Raw genomic sequence first — 12737 nt, forward strand, 5'->3', positions numbered from 1 at the left:
CTTAAAAGTGTGGCCACAAAAAAAAACTGTTATCAGGATCTCCTGCATAGCAATTCAGTTTTCTGCAATGTGCCCCCACAGTGTCCAGATGCAAACATTACCATTTATTGGGGTTAGCAATCCTCATTTTGCTGTGCATCTCTATAGATATGAGGAAAAAGTAGCCAAGGTACAATGCAGAGAAGTGATTTTGTGACTGTAGTATAGGTACATCATGGAAAATTGACTTGGCCCCACTGAGCTCAACTGTGATTGCTGTTGCATTCTCTGTTTAACTGCTGGATCTACTAAGCCCATCTGTCAGAATCCTGGGCCAAGTGTCCAAGCTGCAAATATTACTGCCACCATTGCTCTAGCTTGGGTGTGGTGAAAGAGCCTCCATCTCCTCTGTTGCCCTGCACAACTTTGATCACTTTTTCTCCTCATTCTCTCATTACCTATCCTACCTACACCATCATCCACATGCAGTTTCACAATTTACCTTCTCTCTTTCTTCTGCACACTTTCACCACACTTTTATGAAAACCTTGCCTCCAGGAAACTTCTCTCCCTCTACAATTATTAATTCCCCTTCATTACCTTCCTCATTTTTCAGATCAGTCCAGCACTCCAAGTGCTTAATTATTTTCCCGCTGTCAGATCATATCTGCTAATCCTCTCAAGCTTCCTGGTTCCTTGCTACAGCCTTATTACCTTGATTTGGCTCCACGTGTACCAAAGACTTGCTGTCTCATCCCTGTCTGCACCTACACCAGTCTGACTGTTTCCATGTGAACAATTCTATGCCGCCTCATCCCTGTCAGTACCTCGCCATAATCTGGCTAAAGAACTAGCACTCAAATAATGTTGGTTCCAGCCTAAGGAGTCCAGCTACATCAAGTGAGGAAAATAATTCATACCAACAGTGACACATAGCTATTGAATTTCTCTTATCTGGGAGATACAGCAAACTTTCCATTTTGACTACCTGTTGGGGTCCCAAAGAGTTAGATCTAAGTTCTCTGCATTTTTCACATGACTTGACATATTTGATGACAAACAATTCTCCTTCTCCTCTGCTGACCTCACACCTTCTATGTTATGTCATGTAACCATTTTTTATGTTCTGTTTTTGCATATGTCCCACTGATACCTAAGGCTCAACATATCCAAAACAGAGCTTATGATCTTCCCACCTACGAGAATCACCACCTGAGCTATCCTTCGTTGCCAATAACACCACAATTTCCAAGTCTCTGGTGTCACACTTTATTCCTCACATATAGTCTATTTCTCCTGTTACCTCTACCTTTGGAAAATGTACAGAAAATATCCTCTTCTTACCAAGATGCAATCAAATATCTTCTCAATTCACTCGGCATTTGTAATACTGTAATCTTCTCTTAATCATCTCACCCATTTATCCCCAGATATATCCATTATAAATGTTGTGGCAAACCTGATGTTGCAGTCTTGTCTCATCTCACCCATGTACCACTCTAAAAATCCCTGTACTGACCATGTCCTCTTTGATTTCATGTCTGGCTTTATGATGTCTACCTTGTCTCTTTTTAATTTACTATATTTTCTGTTTGTTCCACTGTCCAGCACTGTAGTACCTTACAAATGAATGTCAATAATAAATCCATTGTGAAGTAACCTGATCTGTAATAGCAGGTGGCTTTTCTACAGATTTAAACTTTTTTGTGATGAGACAGGGTTTTCATAAAAAAAATAACTAAATAACTAAAACAAATAGCTAACTTTCAAGCTGCAAAATAATTCTCCTGCAGTATCATCATGGGGAGCCAAGTCTACAGCCTTATCAACTAACATCCAGAAATCTGCACAAATCTCAGTCATACTTAGGGGTCTATTTATCAAATAATATTGGTGCGATATTCCCTGAAAACTGCCGTTTTCAGGAGATACTCACAAATATTAGGTATTCACTGAATGTACCTTGGAAGTCCCTCCATTTCCAACAGCAGCTGCAGCCCCCATCTCTGGGGGCTGCCGTATTGTCGGATTTCCAAGCTCTGGAATGCAAAACATTAGTTCAGATAAGATACATCTCCAGATGGCATTATTCTATAGTGGCCTATGGTCTACTATATCGCAAAATCTTCTGGAGAGGCGACCTCCCACTCCCTTTCCATCGGCCTTCGGTGACACATGTGCCGGCCAATGGCCAAGCATGCACATTGGCTGCCAGGGACCCAAACCAGGAAGCATAGTTATAGCTTTACACTATCAAACTGCTTCCAACTGTTCGCCAACATTTTTTAACACAGATTTTTCCTCACAGCTCCTGAGGTTGAGGAAAAATCCAGCTACTTAGCATGGGCCAAAGGGTTTAGCATTCGGGGTTCCTGCAGTTACAGTAATTGAATTGGGCTGCGTGTTCAATTAGCTGCAGGGTACAATTTCCTAATTTAATTCCCCCCTTAGAGTGATACAGAAAATTGCCCTAAAAGAAGAGACAATAAGGCAGTAGAATTAAAAAGTACATAATCTATGTATATTAATATAATTTATTTTAAGGTATGAGATCATGATTACCTTAAAAAAAGCCGTCCATCCATCCATTGCACGAGGAGATGTTAGGCGACATTCTGTAATGTTATAGCAAAAGTCAAATTCAAATTCTTCTGGAGGGGAAATGTCTAATTCATATGGAAAACTTTCAAATAATCCTGCATCAAAAGCCCCAAGAAATGGAATGACAGCCAAGTAATAATTCATACCTGAAAATGAGCAAATACAACATTTTACATACTGTAGTGATGTACATTGAGAGGAGTATGATACAAAGAAATAATTTATGATGAAATGAAACAGAAGGTAAAGGTGGTGCTACCCAAGTGAGTTTATAATGTATGTAGTGTGGGGAACAATTGACACGATTCACAATTATACTATTCAACCATTTGTGCTGATTATGGGAATATATTTGAGCTAATCACTGAGGATTTCTTGATTTTTTTAAATTCATTAATTAATTGTAGCTCAGTGGCTAATGGAACAGGCTATTCAGTTGTACTGTAATTTCATTGTGACTGTAAACACAGAATACATTTTTACTTTACTGAGTTCAAACTATAGATGTGCGGTTCGGTTCTCCAGAAATCTGAATCCACCCGAATTTCAAGAATCCAGGTAAATCCGAGTCGCAGTTCTAATCTCCTCAGGAGATTCAGGTAAATCCAGGTTGTAGTTCTGATCTATTTGTGGTTCGGAATTCAGATTTTAAATCCGAATTATGGGTTTTGGTTTGCATAAATGACATGATTTTTGTTGTTTTTAAAAGTTTTTATCTATTTTTTTTTTTTAAATCCAGATCAGAAAAACAAAACCAAAACTCTTGAGGGTGGTTTGCAAAACCAAATCCAGATCCAAAACCTTGAAGGAGATACAGATCCAAAACCAAAACTAAAACACGGGGGTCGGCGCACATCCCTAGTTCAAACCAATAATTTTGTGGTTCCAGGGGACTACTATAATCAGAACTCAGAGATTAACAGCAGTGTCCAGAGCCTGATTAAGAGTTCCTACTGCCCTTGGCTAATAAACTCATAGCACCCCCCAATCCCCATTAGTAATGTTTATATTTGAAGTCACAACAACACAAGGCAATTTAGGGACACATATATAATACAGGAAGCATTCCAGACACAGAAATACAACATACAGTAGAGAGTATTTCAGAGACCACCATACAATAGAGAAGGCATCTTAATGACTACCATACAATACAATCCACAGAGCATCCTAGTGATCATCATATAATTCAGGCACTTTACTAGGGACTGCTATACAATACAGTGGACATCCTAGTGACTGTCATAAAATACAGATAGTATTTTGATTTGCATTAAAAAGATTATTCTTCACTCAAAATAAGACAAAACATTAAAAACTTGAAAATAAGTGATCTGTGAATAAAAAAATAATGTTTGCTTATTTATTTTCATAATATTTATAATATAATACACTTTGTTGTGGCAAGTATAATGAATATCAGCAGTAGACACATTTATATTCACTTAAGGTGGGTACACACGTGGGCGACATATCTGGCGATTCAGGCATGTGCAGACCGAGCTCCTGATTGGTATGCCAATACACATTTATCAATCTGCAGCTTGATGTGTCTGCACTGACATCACAACTGGGCAGGCATTTAAATTACCTGCCCATTTGGGATGTCAGCCACCAGCGGTCCCTGCAGCAAGTGCAAGGGAGGTCGGGGGGTCGCCCGTACACACAGCCAGATGCACAGATATATCTGTTAGATATATCTGCATTGACTGTGCTGCACGGCAAATCCGATATATATATATATATATATTCTATATATGTGAACGACATCGTTCACAGACATATCGAGTATACACTAAACTACATATATATTGCTTGTTCAATGGAATGGCCGATATATCTATCAGTGTGTTACCAGCATTAGGCTGTGCATCTTATTTTGGGGAAATTAAATATCAACATTTTCAGCAGAGAAGTCTTTCCCATGCATATATACTACAGAAGAAAGTATGACATTTATTAATCTTCTATTTATGAGGGTGGTTCAATAGGTAAGGTAACAAGACCTCTCACATGTGTTATTTTCTCTATTTCATTCTAATTTCCCACCAGGTCAGAGCAGGTAGACCACTTCTTCCCATAACCACCATTGAACAGTGTATAATATCAGTCACACTGTCCCAACATCAGTTGTAAGATTGCGGGGCTGGTGGAAACATGGAAACATTGAGGTGTGTAGTGTGATACATTTTTTGCAGCTAAAGGGAACATCAACAGCTGAAATTTATCGCCAATGTGTCGAAGTGTACTGTGATAACATCATGTCCCAGAAACAGGTTTGGGTGCAGTGCACTGCCTTTGATAACAGCAGAACAGATGTTCAAGATGAGCAGCGATCCGGCCGGCCAAGCACGTCCACCACAGATGAAATTTGTGCCGCATTGAAGGTTTGATTCAGAAGGACAGACGCACTCAAGTTAGTGATATTGCTGATGAACTGAATATCTCAGTTGGTACTGTGCACAACATCGTTCATGAGCAACTCGGATACAGGAAAAAGTGTTCATGCTGGGAATCGAAGCTACTCACAGAAGTTCACAAAACCAATAAGATGGGATTGTCTCTCGTGCACTTAATGTGGAAATATTCCGGCAGAATATTGTTACAGGCAATGAAAGTTGGGTGCATAATGTGACACAGGAGACAAAGCAAGCATCCATAACATGGAAACATGCATCATCCCCACCTTCAAAGAAATTCAAAATAACTCCATCAGCAAAGAAGGTCACCCTGTTTGGGAACACAAGGACCTGCTTCTTGTTGACTTTCTCACCAAGGAAGATACTGTGTGAATGCTGACCACTATTGTGACACATTGAGACGGTTGTGGAGGGAAATTCATCGACAACGACCTGGGTTCCTGTGAACAGGCATCGTATTGCTGCACGATAATGCCAGGACACACTCAGCGAATTGCACTTGTGAGTTGTTACGGCGCTACCATTGGGAGGTACAGGACCATCCTTCCTACAGCCCTGACCTGCCCGAGTGATTTCCTTCTCTGTGGACCATTGGAGAACCACCAGGCTGGAAGGCGATCTGCAACTGACGGTGAAGTTAAGTAAACCGTCATGTCGTTTGACACTGTTTTCTACTATGCCGGGATAGATGCCTTGGTGTATAATTTGAACAAATGCTTAGACAAGTATGGGGGCTATGTGGAAAAATAATCTGTGCCAAGGTCAAACTATCAATTATACATATACAGTATATATATATACTGTATGTATATACGAGTTGAAAAAAATTACGCAATGAGAGGTCTTGTTACCTTATTTATTCACCACCCTTGTAAATAATTTTTAATAAGCAAATTGCAGGCTATAATATATCTCAAATATTGTGCATTTATTGATTTTACTAAAATAAGATATTTTCCCTGACATGTTATACAAGTTGACACCTTTATTAGACCTCTGATAGCATGGAGTACTGTATATCACAATATTGTGTGAGATATTTTGATAGTTAAGTATAGTAACTTAACAGTTTTCTACAATATTTAAAGCTACGGTGTGCTTTGGTAAACTCCCATTAGCAATCAATATAGTGTTCTTTTAGATTCTTTAAATCACATGCCTAGAAATAAATCTATCCATATTCACTGTAATTTCTAGTCTCAACACGGTTTCTCAATAGTGCAGGCAATTCTGCAAAAATTAAATGAGTCTGTAGTTGATGTTTATAATGATTGCCACAAACACATCTGTTAAGGGGCCTATCCATTACCCGACTTTGTGAACAATCCGCCCAAAACCAGGAGGTTATGGTCGCATTGTTCACAGGAAATGGATAGCCGGCAAGGACCAGCGATGCGCGTACACGTGCATTTTGGGTCCTTGCTGTCCTTAACTGTCTACGGAACATGCTGGTCAACCTGACGACACTCGTCAGGTTCCCCATGTTCCGAGATAGGAGGTCGGGCTCTGCACTGAATAACGTTCAGTGAACACCGTTCAGTGCGGGCACCGCACCTCGGCAACCTGAAGGTCTAAATGTTTAGACATCCAGACTTTCAGGTCTGCTAATGGATAGGCCCCTTTAGAGTGACAGCAACTCAGCACAAACAGTTAAGCTGGGTACACAGTAGATGATTTTTTGAGTGATTTGCACGATTCTGACGGATTGGAAAGACAAATCCCCAAAATTGTCTAGTAAGTAGTACCCACTATGTTGTGCGGTGTGCGCTCCTGTGGGGTCATCAGCTGCATCGTCAGGTCGGCCCTACATGCAGCTAAACCTGACGATGCGGCTGACGACTCCATACAGCGGCAGGGTGGTCAGGTACCGGATCGTCTAGTGTGTACCTGCCACCCTATATGTTGGCCTGTCAGCAGGGGGTCGCCGGTCATATCGCTGGGTACACTCATCATTTAGTGTGTACCCAGCTTTAGTTCTCCTATTATATTGCAATTACATCTACCCCAGAGAATAGAGGATCTGATTCAGAAATGGACACTGTAGCAGAGCCGTTGGTTCTTTGTACACAGCAGCTGTACTACAATATGTAAAAACCGCAGGAGGCGTCCAAAGTAATAAAATGCCCGCTGCCAGCTTCTCTGATACCATGCTGCTTCAGGAAAAGCAGTCATTGAATCAACTACATGAACGTCAGCAATCCGAGTAACCCTCAGGTTACTAAGAATGACCATGCATTACACACTGTAAATGGTTTACATTCTGATGGCCGTCTCTTCCTCTTTATCTTTTGGAGCATAGTTTCTCTTACTGCCTGGGAGAGAAAGGATGAGCTTGCTGCAGCTACACTAGATATTTCAATGCCTTAATGGCGAGACTCAGATGAAAGAAAGTCCCTGGTGGCCTCAGAAGTGCCACCGCCCCCAAGTCACAGCACCCTAGGTTTCAGCCTGATAAGCCTATGGATCATTAGGCACTAGTAGTGTCTACAAAATAAGTGCTATATACAGTACAGTCTAGTGTAATAACTTGCTATGCAAGGGATTGTTTCCGAAACTGAGCACTGTGCTACAGCGAATGCAGATGTCATCACACAGGAAAACCACAGACTACACTAACTAGCAGCCTCTACAGCTGCTGTATAAGGGCCTGATTCAGCAAGGAATGCAGTTGCTAATATGCACACAATCGGTCGGTTAATTCGCCCTACGCATGCATCGCAGCGTTCGTGTGCAAGCCAGACGTTTTGTTCAGAACTGCATACGCAGAGGCTATGAAGACTCATGACAGGAAGCACCATTTGTGTCAGATATGATCACACCATGTGCGATCACAATGGAAATGCAATCTTTTAAATATCACCGCTGATATTAGCAACGCAGTTGCGTGCGTATAAGCAGAATAGCGATCCATGCTGAATCAGGCCCTAAGTCAGGAGGACGTCTTAAAAGTGTTGTTAGGAGGGCAAATGGCAGTTGGAAGATAGTAATAGTTGGTTGGGAAAAAGTGTGAGGGAGTAGGTCATACTTGCCATCTCTCCCTGCATGTCAGGGAGACTCCCTGTAATAGTAACAATCTCCCTGACTCCCTGAAGAGTCTAGCAATCTCCTTGATTGCACCTTACCCCGTTATGAAGCTGTTATATATATAAATAACAGAAATATGTACATTCAAATGAGATCATTAGTATAATTTCCCTGCATTGGTTATAAGTAGGGGTGAGCGGGCTCGGATTTCTGAAATCCGAACCCCCCCGAGCCCCCCGATCCGAGGCCGATCCGAGTCAGGCTCGACTTTTCCCGCCTGACTCGGATCTGAAATCGAGGCAAAACGTCATCATCCCGCCTTCCGGGTCTCGCGGGTTTTGGATTCTATATAAGGTACCCGCGTCGGCGCCATTTTCTCACTCGGCTGTGGACAGTGAAGAGGGAGGGTGGGAGTTAGGGCTGGCTGGGCTGTGTAGTGTAGTGTAGTGTAGTGCAGTGTAGTGTGCTGTGCTGCGCTGTGCTGCGCTGTGCTGCGCTGTGCTGCTGTTGTCCATAGGGGCTGTGTCCACTCCTCCAAAGTCCATAGGGGCTGGCTGTGTTGTGCCGTGCTGCTGTTGTCCATAGGGGCTGTGCAGTGGTGTAACTAGGGTATTTGGAGCCCAGGGAAAATTTGAAAAGGGAGCCCCCCCTCCGATGTGCGTGCGCCTTCGGCGCGCACGGCAAAATATGGGTGTGGTCACTTAAAAATGGGGTGTGTCGACATGACACACCCCTTTATTTTCACACTGAACATTCCTATCCATATGCACCTTAACCCCAGTAGTACCCCTTATACAGTACCCCCAGTATGCAGTTGTGGTCTCTCTTATGCAGGCCCATAGTAGTGCCCCTTATACAGTATCCCCAGTAGTGGTCCCCCTTATACAGCCCCCAATTATTTCCCCTTACTCAATACCCCTAGTAATGCCCCCCCAAATGCAGTGCCCCATGTAGTGTTCCCCCTTATGCAGTGTCCCCAGTAGCAGTCCCCACAATGCGGTGCGCCCAGTAGCAGTATCCCCTTATGCAGTGCCCTTTATATGGTGCCCCCAGTAGTAGTCCCTCCCCCTATGCAGTGCCTTTTATATAGTGCCCCCAGCAGTAGTCCCCCCAACGCAGTTTTCCCAGTAGTGGTCCCCTTATGCAGGCACCCGGTGATCCCCCCTATCCAGTGCCCCCTGTAGTGGCCCTTCCTATTATTGCCCCCAGTAGTGGTCCCCCGAGTGCAGTGCCTCTAGTAGTAGGCCCCTTTTATAATGCCCCCAGTGGTAGTTCCCCCCCAAGCAGTAGTCCCCAGTAGAGGTTCCCTCTCCCGATTAAATACCCCAGTAGTAGCCCCCCCCAGTAGAGGTCCTCCCAATAATGGTGCCCCCAGTAGTAGCCACCCCTCCCCCGTTGTGCCCCCACCCCCAGTAGAGGTCCCCCCTGTAGTAGCAACCCCCCTCCGCCATTGTGCCCCCAGTAGTGCAGATAGATTTAAAAAATATATATATATATATATAAAAATATACTTACCTGAATCCACGCTGCTGCTGCTCCGGTCTGCGACGTCGCTCCCGCCGCCTGCGCCCGCCAGTCCTCCCGGGCTGGCGCGCTCAGCATTATGGGACAGACGTCATGATGTCTGTCCCATTACCAACTGCAGGAGCCGGACGGAAGTCCGGCTCTTGCAGTAGGCGCTGCAGCAGTCAATGAGAGACTATCTGACTCTCATTGGCTGCTGTTTAACACACGCATCGCTGCCAGCGCTGGCGGTGATGAGTGTGTTATGCACAGCCTGAGCCCGCCTCCTAGCGCTATTGGGCAAGCGCTCAGGGGGAGGGAGCGGGCTCAGGTATGCAGCACAGGACCGGCGCTGGAAGCCTAGTGCCGGTCCTGTGTAAATGTGTAGCGCTGACCGCACTCATTGCGGTCGGCGCTACACTGGCTAACTAGGGTGGGCGGGCCGGTACCGTGGCCGGCAGCGCCCCCCTGCGCCGCCGGTCCAACGGCGCCCAGGGCACGCACCCCCGCTCGCCCTGCCCTAGTTATGCCACTGGGGCTTTGTCCACTCCTCCAAAGTCCATAGGGGCTGGCTGTGTTGTGCTGTGCTGCTATTGTCCATAGGGGCTGTGTCCACTCCTCCAAAGTCCATAGGGGCTGGCTGGACTGTGTTGTGCAGTCAGTTGTCCATAGGGACTGTGTCCACTCCAAAGTCCTGTGCAATGTCCCAGTCCTAAAGGGGTGCTGTAGTGTTGTCCAGGGGGTGCTCTGTCCATCAGGGGTGCTCCCCCCAAGTGCAAAAAAATAAATATTTTTTCTGTGTTTGTGAATTGTGTGCGCAGTAGCCGCATGTGCATCAACAAAGTAGCGCCAAGCGTGCGCCTGTGTCATAAGTAAAGGGCCGGCTGGCTTGACCGTTAAAGGGTGCTGTAACCCCCAAAGCGCACTCCAAAGCAAATAAAAAAATATTTTCTGTGTTTGTGAATTGTGTGCACTGTGGCTGCACATGCATCAACAAAGGAGCAGCACCAAGCGTGCGCCTGTGTCCCATAAGTAAAGGGCCGGCTGGCTTGTCCATTGAAGGGTGCTGTAACCCCCAAATTGCACTCCAAAAAAAATAAAAAAATATATATTTTTGTGTTTGTGAATTGTGTGCGCAGTAGCCGCACGTGCATCAACAAAGTAGCGCCAAGCGTGCGTCTGTGTCATAAGTAAAGGGCCGGCTGGCTTGAACGTTAAAGGGTGCTGTAACCCCCAAAGTGCACTCCAAACCAAACAAAAAAATATTTTCTGTGTTTGTGAATTGTGTGCACTGTGGCTGCACGTGCATCAACAAAGAAGCAGCGCCAAGCGTGCGCCTGTGTCCCATAAGTAAAGGGCCGGCTGGCTAATTTCTTAACGGGTGGTGTAACCCACAAGGTGCACTAGTCTCCAACAAAAATAAAAAAATATTTTCTGTGTTTGTTTGTGTGCGCCTTAGCTGCACGTATATATCAACATAACATAAATGCAGGACCAAACTTTCTCCAATAAAAATAAAAAAGAAAGATCAAGAACCACTTCCTCCTAGTGCTGTTGCTGCGGCTGGGAGTTGTTCATCATCCCAGAGAGGAAGTAGGAACACCACTACTTTTACTAAACAATTGACCCTCCAACAGTCCTTAGCGAGGAGGATGAAGTACGACAGCAGTCATCCTGAAGCAAAACGTATAACTGAGGCCTTGACTGCTATGTTGGTGTTAGACGTGCGTCCGGTATACGCCATTAGTGCAGTGGGATTTAGACAATTGATGGAGGTAGTGTGTCCCCGGGTCCAAATCCCGTCTAGATTCCACTTCACTAGGCAGGCGATACCGAGACTGTACAGAAACGTCAGAAAAAGTGTCCTCAGTGTCCTGAAAAATGCGGTTGTACCCAATGTCCACTTAACCACGGACATGTGGACAAGTGGAACAGGGCAGACTAAGGACTATATGACTGTGACAGCCAACTGGGTAAATGTATCACCTTAAGCAGCAACAACAGCAGCGTCACCAGTAGCAGCATCTCAGAAACGCCATCTCGTTCCAAGGCAGGCTACGCTGTGTATCACCGGTTTCAGTAAGAGGCACACCGCCGACAACCTCTTAGAGAAACTGAGGGAAATCATCGCCCAGTGGCTTACCCCACTTAGACTCTCCTGGGGATTTGTGATATCTGACAACGCCACCAATATTGTGTGGGCATTACATCTGGGCAAATTCCAGCACGTCCCATGTTTTGCTCACACAATAAACTTGGTGGTGCAGAATTTTCTGAAAAGCGACAGGGGCGTGCAGGAGACACTTTGGGTGGCCAGAAAAATTTGTGGCCACTTTTGCCATTCAGCGACTGCGTGCGCCTGTGTCATAAGTAAAGGGCCGGCTGGCTTGTCCGTTAAAGGGTGCTGTAACCCCCAAAGTGCACTCCAAACAAAATAAAAAATTCTTCTTTTTTTTCTGTCTTTGTGAAATGTGTGGGCTGTAGCCGCACCTGCATCCTCAAAGCAGCAGCGACAAGTGTGCGTCTGTCTGTTAAAGGGTAGTGTAACCCTCAAAGTGCGCTCCACAAACAATAAAAAAATTCTTCTTTTTTTTCTGTCTTTGTGAAATGTGTGGGCTGTAGCCGCACCTGCATCCTCAAAGCAGCAGCGACAAGTGTGCGTCTGTCTGTTAAAGGATTACATCGGTGACAGCATCCAAGTAGGCATGTCAGACAGTCCGTACCTGTACTGGCAGGAAAAAGAGGCAATTTGGAGGCCCCTGTACAAACTAGCTCTATTTTACCTGAGTTGCCCCCCTCCAGTGTGTACTCCATAAGAGCGTTTAGTGCAGCCGAGAACCTTGTCAGCGAAAGGCGTAGGAGGTTGCTTCCACAGAATGTGGATAAGATGATGTTCATAAAATGAATTATCAACTCTTCCAGGGAGACCAGCCTCCAGAACGTACAGAGGGACCTGTGGTCGTGGATTCCAGCGGGAACAAATTAATACTCTGTGAGGATGAGGATGTACACAACACTGAAGAGGGTGAGGAATCGGTGAATGAGGAGGATGAGGACGACATCTTGCCTCCGTAGAGCCAGTTTGTGCAGGGACAGATTATTTGCCAGCTTGTTTTGTGGGGGCCCAAACGAACCAATCATTTCAGCCACAGTCGTGTGGCAGACCCTGGCGCTGAAATGATTGGTTTGTTAGTGTGCATGTCCTGTTTA

General features: G+C 44.9%; 1 protein-coding gene across 1 annotated transcript in view; it reads right to left on the reverse strand.

The window, feature by feature from the left end:
- The window catches only part of CUNH6orf58 (chromosome unknown C6orf58 homolog), an 87302-nt gene that overhangs the window by 41364 nt on the left and 33201 nt on the right, over positions 1–12737 (reverse strand). Inside the window, exon 3 of the mRNA XM_088451473.1 lies at positions 2542–2726. Coding sequence (XP_088307599.1) covers positions 2542–2726 — 185 coding nt within the window. The remainder of the gene's footprint in view (positions 1–2541; positions 2727–12737) is intronic.

Source organism: Taudactylus pleione, unplaced genomic scaffold, assembly GCF_031769625.1.
Source record: "Taudactylus pleione unplaced genomic scaffold, aTauple2 ptg000006l, whole genome shotgun sequence".
NCBI lineage: Eukaryota > Metazoa > Chordata > Amphibia > Anura > Myobatrachidae > Taudactylus > Taudactylus pleione.